Here is a 19,848-nt window from a genome sequence, read left to right as displayed (position 1 = left end):
TGAAACTTTGGTTCGTCCTGAGTACAAGAGCTGTGATCCTGGAGCATATAAACAGTTCCATTCCTGGATGCATAAACAATATATGTTGAGGCTGATATTCAGAGCTCCTTAGCCAGACAAATAGCAACTTATCTGGCTGAATGGCGGTGGCTAAATATCTGGCTGCAGTCAGTGGTCGCCACTTAGCCAGATAAGTGATCTGCGGGATGTGGGCAGATCATGGAGGAGCTACGTATCCAATCAAGTTAACCGGATAAGTTAAGATCTGCTCAATAACAGGTCTGAAATTAGTTGCTGAATATACCTTGTAAGATAGCCGGATAAGTCTTATCCGGCTAACTTACTTATCTGGCTGTGTTTGAATATCGACGCCCCCTGTGCCTAAGTGAATTTTAAGCATTCAGGCAGAGCAGCTATTGCTGTTTATTCAGGTAAAGTATGCTCACGATAACATGTGCATCTGGCTCCAGTTCAGGGGAGGCCCGCAGAAGTATGAAGTGACCGGATGGCTTCAGATTCAAGCAGTCCGTACAACAGATGAGGGAACCTACCACTGCTTTGCCAGGAACAAATTTGGGGAAGTTGTGGCCACTGCTAGCCTCACAGTGCTTACACCAGGTAAAATGCATGTTTGTATACATAGCATTATGTTATCATAAGAAGTAACTGTGGATTTTGTCCTCCCCTTCCACCCACACGCAGACAGGGTCAGTACTATGGTTCCTCAACTAACGTTTAGTTGTATAAATGATGAATAATCCCTGCTCCACTCTCTCCTTGGACACAGAGGCACAGCTGGGAGCTGCGGGGGCCATCCTGCATCCCTTGGCCTCCCAGGTTATTCCAATGGGGGCGGGGGGGGGGGGGGGGGGGGGGGGAGGAAGCCGGGCATCAAGACCCAAAGGGTGATAGGACTTCTTTTTAACCTCCAGTGAAAGAGGCATGCAGTCACAACAAGTTTGGGTTGTTCCAAAAACAAACGTTTACCGAGGTACTGGTGAAATGGTAATAATCTGGCAGAATGCACACCTTTATTATGTCTTTATTAAAACATTATCTAAAATTGTAAGTGGCTTACATTAAAAGCATTCATAATAAACAAGCACAACATGAACAACAGATTCTATTCAAATCACAATGTAGATCAAAAAAACAGACAAGGCCAAAAAACAGACAAAATCTGCCACAGCATTGCAATCAGTACTGACAAAAAAAATTCTTGGGTCTTCAGTTCCAAGCCTTAAAGCACAACACTAATTGAAAAAAAAAAAAACCCAGCAAACTGTTCCATAGCATTGGACCTGCTAATGCAAACATATTTTCATAAGAATCACACCGAGCTGCACGAACTGCGGGAACATCCAGTAGGCACTGACCTACTGAACGGAGATTCCTTTGTGGCCTATATGTTTTTAGACATTTATTTATCAAGTTTTATATACAGTCGTTCGGTTTCGCCATCGCAACGGTTTACAAAGTTTCAATGTTTAACAGAGTTTCCAAAAGGTTCTTGTGATTGTTAACATAGATATTGTCTGTTTTATAAATGTAGTTCGTATGTCAAGCTATACAGGTTTCGGTTATGTGTTATATTACTTTCTTGCATTGGTTCAACATGTTTGCCCAGGATCATTAGGAGGGAAATGGTGTTTTAGAATCATTGGGTGAGTTGGTAGGCTTTGGAAAACATCCAGGTTTTTAGATCTTTTATGAAGGTTTTTAAGTTTTGTTGTGTTCTGAATTCGATTGCGAGGGTGTTCCAGAGTTTAGGGCTTCCTAGTGAAATTGTTCTCTTTTGAGTTGAGTTGAGGTGAGTTGTTTGGAATGAGCAGGTGGAATCTTTAATAGACCTTTATTAGCTGATCTGAGGTTTCTGTTTGGAGGGTGTACTTAGCCAGTTTGTTTGTTTTTTGTATATTATTTTGTGTATTATGGAGAGTATTTTGTATTCTATCCTAAATTTTATTGGGAGCCAGTGTAGTGATGTAAGTGTAGGAGTAATGTGATCATGTTTTTTATATCCAGTGAGTATTCTTGCAGCTGCGTTTTGGAGGATTTGGAGTGGTCGTATGATGTTGAGAGGTAAGTTGAATAGGAGGGAGTTGCAGTAGTCCAGGGTGGAGAAGATGAGTAGTTGAAGGACTGTTCTGAAGTCATTGGGGGGGGGGGGGGGGGGAGAGGAAAGGTTTTAAATGACGTAGGGTTAGAAGTTTGTGATATCCGTCTTTGATTTTAGTTGTGATGTGGTTCTTGAAGGAAAGTTCCTTGTCAATTATGACTCCAAGGTTGCGGGCATGATTGACAGGTGAGATTGCCACTTTTTGGTTCATTAGGTTGAGTGGTGGTAGTTGAGGAGCATTGTTCTTTCTATCCAGTATGATTATTTCAGTCTTATCGAAGTTTAGAATGAATTTCATGTTGGTTAGTATTTGCTTTATTTTGTTGAAGTAAGTGGTTGTTTTTTTGTAGGTTTCTTCTAGAGAGTTTTGTATTGGGATTAATATTTGTATATCATCCGCATATATGAAGTGGGTCAGTTTAAGGTTTGAGAGGAAGTGGCATATCAGAAGCAGATAAATTTTGAAGAGTATCGCCAATAGAGCGGAGCCTTGGGGAACTCCAGTGTCTAGGTTTATTTTTTTTGAGAGGGTGTCGTTGATTAACACCTGGTAGGTTCTTTGAGATAGATAGAATGTGAACCATTGTAGGGTTTTTTCTTTTGCACCAATTTTGGATAGACGGTCAATCATGATAGAGTGGTTTACCGTGTCAAAGGCTGCTGATAGGTCAAGTAGGACTAAAAGGTAGCTGTGGCCATTTTTGAAACCTTTGAGTACGGTGTCATTTAATGATAGGAGTAGTTATCTCAGTGTTCAGTTGTTTCCTGAAGCCAAATTGCATGGGTAGTAGGATGTTGTTTTCTTCAAGGTGGTCAGGAGTGAACGATTTTCTTGATGATTTTGGCAATGAAAGATAGGTTTGATTATAGGTCGGTAGTTCAGTGGGTTATCTGGATCAAGGTTGGTCTTTTTTAGTATGGGTTTGATAATTGCTGATTTTAGGCATTCTGGGTAGTTTCCTTCAGTGAGGGATAGGTTTATGATGTCAGTTAGCATTTTGGTTATTGATGGTTCGATGGCTTTGATCATCGTTATGGGTATACAATCAATAGGGTGTTTAGCTGGGTTCATTTTTTTGATGATCTTTTGGATTTCCAGTGATGATGCTATATCAAAGTTGGGCCAACTTGATGTTTGAATGCTCTGTATTTTCTGGTCCTGCGAGTTGTTGTTGAGGTTGTTATTTATGAGGTTTTTATTTTTTCGTTAAAGAAATCTGCAAAGTCGTTACTTGAGATCTTGGATGTTGATGATAACTGGTCATCATTGGAGGATTTGGTTAGGCTTTTTACAATATTGAAAAGCATCATTGGGTTATGTTGGTATTTGTTTATTTTATTTGAGTAGAAGTCTTTTTTTGCTTTGTGGATAAGTTTTTTTTTGTATTCCGCTAGATGTGTTCGGTAGGTGTTAAGTAGTGTAGTTGTTTTGTTGTTCCTCCATGTTTTCTCTTTTTTTCTGAGTTCACGTTTGGCTGATCTGATGTTGTCGTTGTACCATTGGTTCTGGGTTTTTGATAGTTTTCTTTATCATGTCTGCTAATGTTTTAGTGATGATGAGCCAGGACGAAGTTGTGTTTTCTGCGTTAGATATGTCTATGTTTATTAGTTGTGTTTGTAAATTTTCTTGAAGTGTTTCAATGCAAAAGGGTGGTCGGTAGGAGAAGGATTTAGGTGGGCTTTTTATTGTAGTAAATTTGCAGTTTGAATTCAGATTGGAGTGGATTATAGAGTGGTCCGACCAGGGTATATTTGTGATCCTTGTTTTGTGGTTAGCCCATATATCAGTATTGATAAGACTAGGTCTAGTGTGTGACCTGCTTTGTGGGTTGGGCCATTGATGATTTGACTAAGGCCTAGGGATGAGAGAGCATCAGTAATTGAGGTACATGTGGGGGACTGGGGGATGGTGTCTGTGTATGTTAAAGTCACCTAAGATAATTATGGGTTTGTTGATAGCTATTTTGTTCAAGAAGAATTCTATAAGTGGTGAGCAGTTCCGATCCAGAGAATTAGGGGGGCAGTATACAAGACAGATTTGTAGTTATGGTGAGTCGAATAGTGCAATTTCCAGTGGAGTGTGGGTGTTAGTTGGAAGTAATTTCATCTGTAGGGTTTTTTTTTTTTTGATGATTAGCATTAGGCCTCCACCTTTCTTTTTTGGTCTGGGGATTGAAAATGTTTTGTAAATAGGGTTGTTGATTTGGTTGATTAATACTGTGCCTGACATGAACTGACACGCTGAGGAGCTTCATTATTAAATGTTTTATGATTAGAGTTAAGATTTTAAACCGGTGACAACCAGTGCAATGAAGCAAGAACAGGTGCAATATGATCAAATCGGGGGGAGCCAGTAAGGATACATGCTGCTGAATTTTGAGCAACCTGCCAGGCTCGCAAAGTTGAAGATGGGAGACCTGGATAAACAGTACTGCAATGGTCAAGTCGGGTCAAGACCAAAGATTGTAAAGAGATTTGAAGATCCAAAGCAGAGACAAGAATCCAAATGATCACATGTACAATCCATCCATCTGCAGCAGGGGCATTTATCTGACTACCAGACTACCAGGATACTCTTTGGAGATCACCCTTCCCAGCTTTAGGATCTCCATCTTTTGGTACTTGAATGACTTTTCCTTCTCCTCTGGCAAATGAGACCTTTCTCGCACCAGTGACTTCTTCGCTGAGAATGCCCTTTGCATACTTTTTTGGAAGAAATTCCTAATACCTCTCTCCTGGTTGCAGAGCATCTCCAGCAGGAAAACACACAGTCCCTGGGAGCCTGAACTGCTCCAATGTGCATTTCCACTTCTACACCAAATCCACAATTCTGGGTAACTCCCAACCGAGCAGAAGAAACCTAGGCCGGGGTCTCCTCCAAGGGAACATTAGCAAGGTTTCTGCTTCGATCCCCTTTACAACTGCTCCAGGCACTCCCTCCCTCTCCTTCAGCTCCAGGGATGAGGATCTTCAGTCCTGAACTGCCTATGGAGAAAAGAGCTCAGGAGCCTCCGGACTCCTGGAGTTTTATTTACTACCCTAAACTTTGGACACCACCCGGTGGGGAGTGTCTGAGCATTACTGCTACCTTCTTCCTGACATCAATGCTATGGATATGGGAATACACATACATCATTACTAAGGCACAGATTTAGGAGCCCTTGTAGTTGAAATGGGCTAGGCTAAACTCCAGGGCCATGCATGCTAATAGACATGTAGTACTGTAACCCTGGGGAACCCAAGGGATTCTCTTGGGGTGTTGGACACAGTGAAATTTATAGTGAGCGTGCTGGGTGACTTACTATGTAAATAAGGCTAAGGTTTTTCATGTTAACAGTATGAGCCTCATAATTTTCTTTTAAATGAGTTTGATGTGTATTCCATTTAATCTTCAGACTTATGTGAGTAAAGCAGCACCGATGTTTATGTCTGTCAAAGACTTTAGTCCAGGGCTTGTTCAGAAATCCCACTGGACACCTTCCCTTTGAAATGTTATTAGAGAACAACCTCGTCTAATTCCCACCTCAGTATAGCTGGTCCTCAGCCTCTGAAGACTCCCAACTGCAGGTGTCTATAGCAAGTCAGAAGGAGTCCAAAAGATTCCTGCTTTTCTGTACACTTCTGTTTGTGGAGAAAAGCTCCCATCTGATTCTCCTTATTGCCTCAGGGGAATAGTTTTATAAAATATTTGCTTCTCTCACTAGGTAGATTGCATCAGCCATGCAACAAACAAGCAAAGGCCTAAGATCCAGGGACAGGCAGAGGCAACATAGGCACATGCCTAGGGCGCCCAATTCTGAAGGCAGTCAAAAATTAGGATGCCCCCCCCCCCGATTTGAGGAGGAGGAACCCCCTGGCACCAGTCCTCTGCCTATGGGCACCGTAAACTTAAATCCGGCCCTGCTGAGACCCACTGGTTCTTTTTACATGACATCATTGTAAAATTAAACACTACCATACAAAACTGAAATGCAGGAAAACAATATTCAAAGACCCACTGAGTGGGTAAGGTAACCGGCTAATTTAGGTGGTCATTTATTAAAGTGCTATATGGCGTTTTCGCATCTTTAACGCTTGTGAAAACATCTTAACGCATGCAAAAGCACCATAACGCATGGTGAGATGCAAATCAGAAAAAGAGGAGGAGTTTGGGGCCTGGCTTCACAATTTTGTGAAGCCATATCGCACGGCTTTAACTACACCTTTTTCATTTGTGTTAAGCCGTGCAATATGGCTTTATCGTGCTTTGCAATGTTTTTTCAAATAGCGTTTTTAGTATTTTAAGCTGCTGAAGAGACAGCCTAGCTATCAGGGCCTTCATGAGAGACAGAGAGAGAGAGAGAGAGAGAGACTAGCCATAATGCCCTCATACTAGGTAGGTATTTATACCTCTATATGGTAACATCAAGCTAGGTTGACAGAACCTTGCACAAATCTCATCTTTGACTGAGTTTCCTCACTCCGAGGGTCATCAAATCTTCACAAGAGAGCACTGCTCTGTTCGTACATCTCACTTTGAATGTCAAAGTGGCCCCTAACCTCTACACTAATACCTAAACCTCACCTCGAGTTGCTAGGTGGGCCTCATATAGAAGTATAAATACCTACCTAGTATGAGGGCATTATGACTAGTCTTCTCTCTCTCTCTCTCTCTCTCTTTTGCACATCCAGATTTTCCCAGCTAAATTTTATTTAGTCAGCTCAGTCAGTTTTCAAAGGCTTTCATCTAGCTGGCTAAATACCTGCTTAGTGGGCTAGATCCTTTTGAATATTGACCTCCGGGTATCTTGCTATGAAATGCACAATAAGAGAAAGTCAGTCACACTTAGATCATGTGATCACTTTGTGATGCTCCATTGAAATGACATTTCCATTGTAATGTAACATCACAATGCTTCATCGTATTTTGTGTGTTTGCAACATGGGATAGTTATGCTACAGGTAAGCTACATTCACTGGCAATTATTGCTGGGTTGGAAGAGCCAAGGCTCAGGAATAGGGCTGTGAGAATCTCCTTAAAAGAAGTCTGCCACAGAACCGACGAACCTGCATAAAATTCCACAGATCTGTCACAATGGGTTTGACAGACTTTTTTTTTTCTTTTTCTTTTTTTTTTTACAAAAAGAAAAAAATCCACATTTGCAACAAAATTTACTTCATATCTGTGAGAAAGCTGAAGTAGATTTGTGGAAATTGAGTACTAATTTCTTTGAATTGATGGATCCTCTTTGAATTCAGTGGATCTGCTTTGAATTTTCTCCAAAGCACTAAAAAAAAAAAAAGAAATACAGTGGATTTCCTCAGAGGATCTTATGGGAAATCCAAAATTTACTTCAGTTTTGATCCAGGATAAAATCCTCCTGATTCTAATTTGATTTTTCAGATCGCATTAATACTATTACAGACCTTTTCGTACTACACTTTTGTGTCTAGTTGTCTTTTGAAATCAGTTTGTCCGTGTCCCAAAGCTCCACTTTTCCCAATAAACCCAGTGGAGCCCAAATGTTTGGATCTACCTCCCAGCACTGATTTGCATTTCCTCTCGTCTGAAATACCCACATTTATTCCCGACGCTTCACCTCACCGTGATCTCTTACATAATCAAGCTTGGCCTTGCAACTGAACCACTGGGAAGGTGCTGCAATGATGGGAAGTGCCTTAACTCTCCCAGGCCTGCGAGTGTCGCCTCGCCGTTAGCTCCTGCCAATCAGAGCCCAAGACCGGAAATGAACTCACAGTCCCCCTGCAGGCCCAGGTTGAGTTATGTCTTTCAGATTTCTATTTTTCATATTTTAGCTCCTGCCACTATTTCTTCCACCTACAGCCAGCCAGAAAGGCTGAAAGCAAAGTCAAGCTAATGATCTAATTCTGTTGAGCCAAAATACAAAGGGAGCTACTGAAGCTGATTCTCTCTCTCTCTCTCTGTCTCTCTCTCTCTATATATTTATATTTATGTATGGACAAGCAAATACGGAATGTGATCTTTGAGGTCACGGTGACTGCCAGGGAGTAGTAAGGCAGAATACACTAATTAGCTTGGCTTTTCCTCATGCGTAGACAAGAAGTTGAGCCAGGGCCAGACACATTACCTGAATTAAACCTAATCAATCATTCTTAGCCTGTCCTCTGCCTCTCTACTTTAATTATTTCCTGCTTTCAGTGTGAAGCCACTGTTCCTAACAAAAAAACTGAGCGTTAAAACTGTGTACTGAAATTCAGCGCACGGTTTCCTAACAGACAAGCTGATTTTTTTTTTTTAAACTCTCAATGGAATAAGCTAATGGTAGGCTAGTGCATTGGGAGTTAAAAAAAAAAAAAAAAAGCGGACAAACCAGAAAATGTGCACATAGAAAAGACTTAAAGCCCAATATTCAAAATAGTTCTTAGCTGGGTTAGGTCCTATGTAACCGGCTTAGTGGTGTCACTGAGTGTCCGGCTTAAGAATTTAGCAGTGGGGAAGAGTTGGTTTAACTGGATAAGTTATCTGGCTAGCTTCGATATTCAGAGTTATCTGGATAACTTATACGGCTAAATCTGGTCGGGCCACAAGGCTGTTGTAAAGTTAGCCAGCTAACTTTAAGATAGCTGGGTATATTCAGCGAGGCTGCCACTCTGCTCAGTGTCCCAGCTAATTTATCCAGGAAAGTGTAACTGGCTAACTTGCTGAGCCACACAGCAACTTGAGTATGACCCCCCACACACACTTACGGGCGGATTTTAAAAGCCTTGCTCGCGTAAATCCGAGCAGGGCCTTGCGCACCGGCGCGCCTATTTTCCATAGGCCGCTGGCGCGCGCAGAACCCCAGGACGCGTGTAGGTCCCGGGGTTTTCGGAAGGGGGGGTGTCGGGGGTGGGGCCGAACGACGCGGCGTTTTGGGGGCGGGACGCAGCATTTCGGGGGCGGGCCCGGGGGCGTGGTTTCGGGCCGGGGCATTCCGGGGGCATTCCGGGGGCGTGGCCGCGCCCTCCGAAACCGCCCCGTGGCGCGCGTGGATTTACGTCTCCCTCTGGGAGGCGTAAATCCATGGATAAAGGTAGGGGGGTTTAGATAGGGCCGGGGGGGTGGGTTAGGTAGGGGAAGGGAGGGGAAGGTGAGGGGAGGGCGAAAGAAAGTTCCCTCCGAGGCCGCTCCGATTTCGGAGCGGCCTCGGAGGGAACGGTGACAGGCTGCGCGGCTCGGCGCGTGCTGGCTGCCCAAAATCGGCAGCCTTGCGCGCGCCGATCCAGGATTTTAGAAGATACGCGCGGCTACGTGAGTATCTTATAAAATCCAGCGTACTTTTGTTTGCTCCTGGTGCACAAACAAAAGTATGCGAACGCGCTTTTTAAAAAATCTACCCCTTAATGTGCAGAAAAACAAGTTTATGCGCACAATACAATTTGTGCACATAAACCATGTTTTCTGTACATAAAAAATGATATATACGCATAGTTAAGAGCAGAGATTTAGGAGAATATCTTTGTTGTGCCACCTAACCTGTGCGCACAGAAACAGTTTTCGGTGCAGAAAGCTTTTTGTGCACATAAATCGTATTTCCTGCACATAAAATCCCGATTACAGGCTCCAACATTGGCAGTCCAGCTTTCACCCCATAGTCTACCATTAACTCCTGGAAATGTTACTCCACCTCTCACCAGGAGTAAAATTTCCATCTCTAGGAAAACCTGAGTTAAGCCAGTGCACCTCTCTGCATGGGGGGGAGGGGGGTGGTGGTATAGTTAATGCAGCCCTTCACATGGCATTTCCATGTGAGGGGCTAAGCAGGACACACAGTTTTGCATGCACATTTTTTTTGTGCACAAAACTCCTTGCTGCATCAGGAATAACATGCACACAAAAAATATGCATACAACTGAGGGTAAGTAAAACTGCACTCTGCTGAATGCATCTTATTGTATTCTGAAAAGTAGCAAATAAGTTTGTATGCACTAAAGGATGTTAATGCTAACATTCACATTTAATGTAAGTTAATGTGTATTAATAAGGATTACCTGACACCCATGTACCAAAGACCGTTTCTGAAAAATAACTTCTGTAGGTCCCCCCCCTTATTAGCATCCCTTTATGTGCAAATATTTAAGCCATGCCCTGGCTCAGAACTCCACCCCCACTTAAAATTCAAAAAAATATAGTATCTCTCCGCATTGACCCCCCTCCATCCCAAAGCCGCATCTCTTCATAGCCATTTCTCTGTCCACCAGCAGGAGCCACCAGGTAGCAACTGGGCAGAAATGATCCCTGGGTGTTCCTGCCTAGCCCAACACCATCATCCAAACGATGCCAGCAGACCCAAGGTTCCCCTTTGCCTCTCACATTGCCATGTTATTGCAGCCTAGTAAATAGGCCCCTCTGGAACCTAAAGCCAAGCAAATGAATTGCAGGCCTAAATTTAGGTCCCTAAGTTTAGCACTAATCATTTTATAAAAGTTGACCGCATGGTGGAACATCACATGCAAGTACATCAAGGCACGTTTTTTACCTTTGTTTAAGATTCTAGAGGGAGAGAGAGTATTTATTGTTTATTTTGTCAATCAAGCTGGCCTTTTCTCCAGCGAAAGTGGGGGCTACAGTTTTCTCAGTGTATTGGTGATTGTTAACTGATTGTATTTTTAGCAATCGATATAAACAGCTTTGGGGTTTATGCGACGCGTGAAGGAAAGGGGGAACGGAAGTGCAAAGTGTAATGTGACATAAAAGAGCTATCTTGCTTCTCTATTTCAGATCAGCTCAACATGACAGGGCTATCCTTGCCAAAGCCTCACCACCAGCTATTTGAGGATGATGTGGAGAGTGACTATGGGGATGACTATTACTGAAGCTCTTGCTTTTGAAGGAGCTTTGGAGGCTTTCAAAAGTCAACTGGTATCTGAAACTGAGGCGCGATTTGTTTCTCAGTTTAGTTTTGAGTCTCTTAATGAGGCTGGCATGCTCCTTCCTTCTGCTCCTAGGCTCAGCTCAATGGGCGCAGCTGTCACGCAACTTCCAGAATGTTTAAATGTGTCTTATATGAAGATCTGGGTGCAAGATCCGGTGATGACGTCATTTTTGACTTGTGTTCTTCTAAATAAGGGCTGTTACTGCAGAAAGATCCCTTACTGTGCATAGTGCTCTTGGCTGCTCTTGACATGTTATCACTTTTAGAAATCTATTTGCAAGGAAGAAATTAAAAAGGGAGTTCAGAAGCTTTTACAGCTGCGTACAAAAGAAAATATTTGAGATCGCATAGACCATCGTGTCCTGAAAGCTCCAAAAATTGCAGGCATTAAAAATATACAGGTAGTTTAGCATTTCCATGCAGAATGGTGATGGAACTGGAAATGTAATTTTCTGTATACAAAAATGTCACATATTCGCAGCATGGGAACCTCTATAATCTCTGTAGTAGGAGTTTATCAGTTTTGTGGGTACTGCATAGAAAATGAATTGAAAGTTGATGTGTATATATATGCATTTGATTAAAAATAAAAGGATTGTCTAGCCCCATGGAGGCAAGAGATTTAAGTGTCCAGAGTACTTCCAGAGGTGATGCATTCATTCCTGGGCCCTTTTGGGTATGAATCTTACAAGAAGAAGAAAATACTAAGATTATTGCTCAGAGGTAGATATTCAGCAGGGCCAGTGAGTGGCAAAGTTAGCAAAGTAATTTACCCTGGACATTTAGCAACACTTATCCAGATGTGTGCCGCTGAATGTATCCTGGATAAAACTTGCTCACCAGCTAAAATTTAACCACGCCTCCAGAATACCTCCATCACCTCCTCTTCTTATCCTGAAAAATTTTGTCTGAGAAATAGGTTACTTGGATAAAATTTAGCCAGGGAATGAGGAGAAATCTTCAAATCTTGGGTTTGACCCAGGTAACTCTTAAAGTTATCCAAAGTCACGCTATCCATACTTATTTGCAAGGTTCAGGTTTTTCAAGCTCACATTTATAAATCTGGGTCTTATTTTTAAAGAAGAGTTACTTATATCTTATTATCTTGTTATCCTAGGAGTACCTTGTAAAAAAGAAAGAATTAGAAATAGTTTGGTAAGGAGTCCCTTGATCTTTTATACAAACTATTTCAATTGCTTCAAAATTAGATGATGATGATGATGATTTGCGGTGTTATGTTGTGCCCTTATTCAGCGTGACTTACAAAAACAAGATTGCACACAAGGAAGAGGCAGTTCAATCATTAATGGGTCAGGACAGTTTTATGAGAAAGCCAGATGAGAAAGAGGAGTTTTTTTTTTGTTTAGATTTAAAGGATGATAGGGATGAGCAGTCTTGAATGCCCTGCAGCAGCTGATCACAAAGATCGAGTGCTAGGAGATAGAAGGCCCAGAAGAGAGGAGAAGAAGCTTTAAAGCAAGCTTGACTATGAAGGGTGCGACTAACGGCGCGCAGATAAAGAGAGAAGAGAGGATGGCCATGGACCCCCTTGAAGGCGAGCAGTAGGACGCTTTTCTAAACAGTGTGTGCACAACCTTCATTTCCAGATTTAGTATTACTAGAAGCTCAGCTCCTGGATAGGCTTTTAGCTATCTTAAAATAAGTGAAAACCTCACAAAACAGATTTATTCTTGGGGCTATGGTTGCATCTCTGCTGTAGTAAATGCTTGTCAAGATAAAACTGGAGTATTCTTCCTCGATACCAATGTTATCTATAGCCCCTTCTCTCTGTTAATGCTGATATATGAATAACACTCAGTGATGCCATCTTTCATCAGGCACTCTGCATTTGAGAGTAACCCTTTACCTAAAGACATGTTTTGTTTTATCTGGATGCACCATATTTATTTTGGGAAGGTCTGTGGGTTTTACACAACGGGAGCAGCACATTTGATAAAGTGGGATATCCGTCTGGATATCCACCTGAGGACAAGGCAAGGACCTATATTTGAGAGGAAACACCATAGTTGCTCTGTTGTGGAACTGAAAGATATTCTCCATTTATTTAATCTCACATTCTTCTCACTACTTTACAGAATGGAAATAATTGCGAAATCCATAAAGTCTCCTGCAGCATGTGGTTTGTGAATTTGTCAGAAGTATGTGACTCAGAGAGCATGTTATTTTATCCATCAGCATTCAGTATGTATATGTTGTCAATCCTTTATTCTGTGGTCAAGCTTTTCAATAAAATTTGATTTCTTCACCAGGAAGAAGGGCACCCAAGAATCACTATGTCTTTTCCTGTTTTTCAAAGCTTGTGACATATTAGATAAGGTCATCAACTGACTACATATCTCAGGTTCATTTTCACTGGGATTGTAAGAAGCTGGCACTGATCTAGACCTTCAATGGATATGGAGAAAAAAAAAAAAAGGCTACTGGTAGAAAACATGAAAAATCATTCCTAAAGTAATTTTTTTTTTTTTGCTTACACAATTTTTTTTATCACAATCTAAGAATGAAAAATGTTTAGAATTTTTTTTATTTTTATATTTATTTGTTTTATTGATTATGATATAAATATATTTCACATGTTTTGTTTACTTTTATGTAGCCTGGAGCTACTAATTACTACCCCTCCTTGAGTTGTATAGGAAGGAAATGTAAACAAGGCCGAGCCAGAAAAAAAAAAAAAGCCAAGTGGACAAAGCATGGGGAAGAAAAATAAACAAACAGCTGAGAGCTAGGTCATAGCTCTCCCAGGCAGCTTACAGAACAGGAAGGATAACAAAGTCTGGATTTGTCAATAGGCACACTAGGTGCTTATGTTAGCAAAAAACCTGGGGGCAGTCGGCCAGCTGAAGATTTACTGCCTTCTAGGTGAGCTGAATCTCAGGCAGCCCTTTGCTTTCTTCTCTAGCCCTGCCTCTCCCAGGACTAGAGAAGAAAGCAGGGGAGAGAGCAGAGCAAAGAAGAATCGCTCTGCTCCCTGTACAGCCCCCTCCCCTCCTGTCCTGTGTAGAAAAGGGTGGGAATGGGGCAATATCACCAACAGTACTTGGGAAGACAAAAATCTAAATCTGAAATCTGTCACTGAGCATAGCGGCTCTGAGCACACACAGTATCACATGCACACTCAGGCCGATACAGTAAGGTTGCGCGGAAAGCGGGCGCTCAGTGTTGAGCGCCCACTTTCGTAACGCATGCCCGGCCACCTTTCCTAGGCGTGTGATACGGTATTTAAATGAGGGGGTAGCGCTAAAAAGGAGGTGCTAGGGACAATAGCGCACCCCTAGCACCTCCTTAGCAGCGGAAGCCCAGGAGAGGTGGCTGTCAGTGGATTTGGAAAATGGACGCTCGTAAAACTGAGCACCAATTTTCCTAACCTGACCACCTGGCTTTTTTATTTTATTTTTTTAACCTTTTGGGTCCTCTGACTTAATATCGCCATGCTTTACTGTATCAGCCTGACTGATTGTAGGGGAGAGAAACAAAGAGACAGCCAGCATTTTAAAGCTGCTGCTGAGGCAATACCGAAGAGGATATTGTGATTACCAGTATATACAAAGCTAAGAAAGGAAGCATTTTTACTGATTTTATCAATTGGAGAACAGCAGCTTGTGTAAATGGGTGTTTGAACCATTCAGTTACTGATAAGAGCTCTAAAAATGCAGAAGGAAATTTCAGGGAAAAAAAACTGCTTTTGGGAGAGTTCTTTAACTATTTGAAAACTGGCAGTAATTTAAGTCTTGTTATCTGTTAATGCAGGGAAAGAGAATCCCCTGTGTATGAGACAGATAGTACAGTTAAATTGTGTTCATATTACATTCTTTAAGTGGAGTAAAAGAGTGAGGAACTTTGTGGAGACTTGAGTGATAAAAGACATTGTTCTGTGAGCACCTGACACTGAATTTGAACAGAGATTATACTGCCACATATAATAGGGAGACTGACAGAGAAAACATTGCTTTGAAGCCATTGTTATATAATTTTGCTGCAAAAACTAACTTAAGGCTAGCAAAAATATAAACTAAAAACTGTGCCATTAAAGGTAATTCTCATTTACTGGAAAAATTCAAAATAGAAATAGTGCAAACACTTACATTACTTTTCTTTTTTTTGCTGGAATACAGTTTCACGAAGGTATCCTGTCCACACTGCATTCACACTCTTTCTCTAGTTTTTTGAAAATAGGATGCAAGTGTATTCAGGCTTCTTTTATTTGGTTTGAAAATAGGGAGACAGGCCATTTCATGCAGGGAGAGCCAAATGGCCAGAGAATGAATACCACCAGGTTGCAGCCCAGAAGATTACCCCACCGCCTGTTGGGGACTACCTGAAAAACTGTGAGCTCACAAATCAACACATTGGGGTAGATTTTAAAAAATTGCGCGATCGCGTACTTTTGTTCGCGCGAACAAAAGTACGCTGGATTTTATAAGATACATGCGTAGCCGCACGTATCTTATAAAATCCGGGGTCGGCGCACGCAAGGGGGTGCACATTTGTGCAACCTGCGCGCGCCGAGCCCAGCACGCGCTGCCTGTTCCCTCCGAGGCCGCTCCGATTTCAGAGCGGCCTCGGAGGGAACTTTCCTTCGCCCTTCCCCCACCCCCCCGGCCCTATCTAAACACCCCCCCTTACCTTTGTTGGCAGATTTACGCCTGCTAAAAGCAGACGTAAATCTGCGCGCGCCAGCGGGCTGCTGGCGCGCCGTCACCCAACCCGGGGGCTGGTCCGGAGGCCTCGACCACGCCCCCGGGCCGGTGCCACGCGCAGGGCATTTAAAATCTGCCCCATTGCTTTGCGTTACAATCTGAGTACTCAACTAATCAAACTTAAATCCAGAACTCTGGTATGCATTAGAAAGATTAAGATACTAGCACACATTTACCATGCTGGTTAATCCTATGTTGATTCATCTGAAAGCCATAAAAAAAAGACAAAATCAAGGAGAAAGATCAGAACTTTTGGACTGTAAAATTCTGCTAGGTTTTGAAAAGGTTTTGTGTGTAATACTTATCTGTCTCTGTGCACCATCGGCCCGATTTTAAAAGGGCCACGCATGTAAATAACGGGGGTTATGCGCGTGGCCAGGCCTCGCATGCACTGTGCACACATTTCGGAAGGGCTCGGCCACGCGCATAAACCCCGTTACGTGCCGAAGTGCCGGGCCTCTCCAAAGTGGCAGGCCAGGGGGTGAGGTCTGGGCAGGCCGGGAAGCACCATTCCCAGGGAAGGGCACACCAGCAGCAGGTCGGCGCGCGTAACTTACTTCTCATCAAAGCAGGTAAGTTACAGAACAAAAAACTAGGGTGGGTAGGTAGGGGTTAGGGGTCGTGGTGGAGAGGGGAAAGGGGAAAGGGGAGGAAGGTTATGTAGGGGGTTAGGGAAATTCCCTCCTTAATTGGAGTGGACTGGGAGGGAACTGGAAAAAAGGCCGATCATGTCACTATGAAATCCGATGCCCCCGTGGCCATCGGATTTTATAACATGGGCACGCACGCTCCATTTAAAATCGACGCCCATATTCTCAGATTCCTGGAAGACAGAAAGAATAGGGTTGATAAATGTGTAAAGGTGCATATATTTGGGGATCAAAATCTTTTGAAAATTGATTACTTGCCTGCTATTTAGGTCAGAATCTTAATTGTTACTTGTAAAAAAAAGAAAATAGTGTTAAGAGCATTGAAATGATCAGACTCTTCAAAAGAATTCAATAGCTGCTGCAATGAGGTTGCTTCTTGCCTTTACTCTTCTAAATTAAAAGTAAACCCTGATAAATCTTAAAAGGATGTGGTTTCACAGTTATTTCAGGCACCCAAATACACCTCAAGAATGTTGTTACCGCTCTTAAGGTTGACCCTCTTCTAAAATTTGCTCCTCAGATTTCATGTCTCGTGCAACAGTTCTACATTTATCTGCCATTTATTCATCACCTGGGAAATTTTCTTGATACTTGTGATTTGAAATCACTGACCTACTCATTTAGTGCTAAGCCGTCTCGATTACTACAATACCGTATATCTTAGGCTCTCCTCAAATCTGATTGCAAGACTTTAGAGTTCAGATAGTACAAAATATTTTTGCTAAGCTTATCTTTGGTAAGAAGAAATTTGACCATGTGACCACGCTCCTATAATCTCTTCACTGGTTACCTATCTCTAGGAGGATACAATTCATGAATCGGCTGCCTTACTTTCAAGGCTCTTTGTTGGGGCATCTCCCCATTTTGCTAATCTCAGCCTGGCTGTCAGCTTCATTCTTCCTAGCAAGAACAACTAAAATGACCTACTCCTAAGGAAATCAGGTTGGAGAGAACCCAGGAGATGAGTTTCTCCTATCCAGCCCCCAACTTATGTAACTCTATACCACTTGCTCTATGCTTGGAAAGGGACTTTTGCAAAGTTAGAAAAGGCCTTAAGACATGGCTTTTCTCTCAGGTATATGCTGTTTCATAGTGCTGGTGGCTGTTAGTTTCCGGATATGTAATGAAAGTCTTAGTTTTATATGCCTTTTAAGATTTGTTTTATTAATTTTACTGTAATGTATTATTGCTTGTTTACTTCTACTGTATTATATTACTTGTATTTTAATGTATATCATTTTGATTTACCAATGGAAGAAAGGCGATTAATCTAGCACAATAAACTAAACTAATTATAAAGTGGTACTAGTGAGAAGCTAAAAACAAAAATCATACATCTGATATTTGTTTCAAGTTCTTTCATCTTTCTGTTAATTCATTTCATTCTTCCGGCATTAGACAGTGTAAAATAAACTTGTGTTGTATTTATTTTAGTGTCTGGTTCTTGAGACAAATACACAGATACCATCCTTCTTCTTACAAGAGAAAGCATTATTGGTTCATATATCCTTGCCCCGTCTTTCTATCTGCAGGACACACTTTGGCAGGGCGGGATTATCCATTATTTAAGTTGCCCTGCAGAGGCGTGTGATTGCAGGGTCAGTGGAAGGGCCTTTCCCCCCATTGCGTCCAGGTCATCTCAGATTCACAGAAGAACAGATACATAACTAATATCTTACTCCTTGTACCCTGTGTTGCCCTGGGGTGACAGAGTCACATAAAAAAATGTTTAGTCTTTCTTTTTCTTTTTTTTACTGAATATAATGTAAATATATTTGACATGCATTTGTTTACCTTTATCTTAAGGGACCCCAGCTATACCACCTCAATGAGCCCCATCCTGCCAGATCTTGGAAGCTAAATAGGGTTGGGCCCATCTAATATTTGGATGGAAGACCATCCTAGAAAAGCAGGTCCTACGGACTGCAGAAGGCAACCACAAACCACTGCAGTATCTTACCAAGAAGAATCACAGTCATGTGGTGGCCATGACCACCAAGGCATAGAACATCACATATTAAAGACATTGCATTTGTCTTTCTTATTATTTTTAATACAGAAGTTCTGTTTTATTGTATACTGAGGGGCCAATTTTGAATAGCCCACCTAGTTACAAGGCATGCACGCACTGTAACTATGCATTCCCCAGTGGTGTACGCACTTTGCACCTCCTATTTCTACAGGTAGCTGAGGGGGTATACTTTATTTTATATCATTTTGAAACAAAATAAAAGCAAAACAAAGGAAATTTCATTCTTTTTTTGTTTTGTTTTGTTTTCAATTTAGGAGCCAGCCCGGAGCCCCATGATGCCGCCACTGCAAAAACCTGCACCTTTTGCTTTTTAAAAAAATCTTTCCCTGGAACCTCTCCCCATTGCCCCCATCCTGTCGGACTGCTCCTGCCCTGTTCATAGCGTGAAATGGGGGCATCAGCAATCTCAAGTCACACCTTCCCCACCGGTGCCCATTCCAGAATGCTGCTGACTGAGCCAAGGTCTTCACCATTTTATGGAAAAAGGCGCCACTGGCCAAGATGGAAAAATGCCATCTTGGCCAGTGGCATTTCGTTGATTGACACCTATTGAAAATGGCACAGGCCTCAGGTCAATCTACGCTGTCCTGAAAGAGATACCAACGGGGCAGGAGAGGCGGGAGATCATTTCTGCCCCAAAGAGAGAGGCCTGGGGAGGATTTTGTTTTGGGGGGGGGGGGGGGGGGTTGTGACAGATCAGACATTTTTAAATTTCATTTTGGTTTGCTTTACTTTAAAATTCTGTTTGTAAATAAAACAAAACAATAAAAAAAACAAACCCACTCCCAGAAAAAAATCCCAAATAAAACCATTTTCTGTGCCCTCCCCTTTAAAACAGCACATGTAAAATTGAAAATGTCCATGTGGAAAACCTGCAAGTACTTTTGCACCTGAATTATCAAAGGGAAACACTATAGTGAATTTCCCTTTGATAATTAATATGCAGGAAAATGCTTGTGCTACCTGGCCTTTAGGGATTTGCGGGGAAAGTTTTCCTTTTTTGTTTTTGTTTCATTTTGTCAGGTTTTTTTTGTTTTAGTGTGCGCTGTTTCAAAACTGTCCATACTTAAACCAAAACAGTGCACACTAGAATTAAATAGTGCAAACAATTTCATTTTTGCTCATGGTATTTTGAAATTTAGTGCCTGCTATTTCATTTTGCAGTGGGTGCCATGCGAAATAGCACACACTAAAATGAAACGAAACTGTAACGAATATGCACAACCCATCTGGCCTTAAATTGGAAAGCTGCTTTTATGTGCCATGGATGCACTCCATTAGTCAAGAAAGGCTTTATTTTTCTGTTTTATATGAAAAAACCGGTTAGCTTTGCAAAAAGATAACTATCAAAATATATAAATAATAATTATTGCTAATATTTCTAAGTGATCCACCGCAATGAAGAGAAGTGGAAAAAATGCAAGCAGTTCTCTTTCAAAACAAATCATGA

At 41.9% G+C, this 19,848-nt stretch overlaps 1 protein-coding gene across 1 annotated transcript in view; it reads left to right on the top strand.

The window, feature by feature from the left end:
* The window catches only part of KAZALD1 (Kazal type serine peptidase inhibitor domain 1), an 83,700-nt gene extending 70,269 nt beyond the window's left edge, over positions 1-13,431 (top strand). The window contains exons 4-5 of the mRNA XM_029610239.1: positions 471-618; positions 10,842-13,431. Of these exons, the coding sequence (XP_029466099.1) occupies positions 471-618; positions 10,842-10,936 (243 nt within the window). The 3' untranslated portion in view covers positions 10,937-13,431. The remainder of the gene's footprint in view (positions 1-470; positions 619-10,841) is intronic.
* The last annotated feature ends 6,417 nt before the right edge of the window (positions 13,432-19,848 follow it).

Source organism: Rhinatrema bivittatum, chromosome 7 (assembly GCF_901001135.1).
Source record: "Rhinatrema bivittatum chromosome 7, aRhiBiv1.1, whole genome shotgun sequence".
Taxonomy (NCBI): Eukaryota; Metazoa; Chordata; class Amphibia; order Gymnophiona; family Rhinatrematidae; genus Rhinatrema; species Rhinatrema bivittatum.
This window is presented reverse-complemented; position numbering and strand designations above follow the sequence as displayed.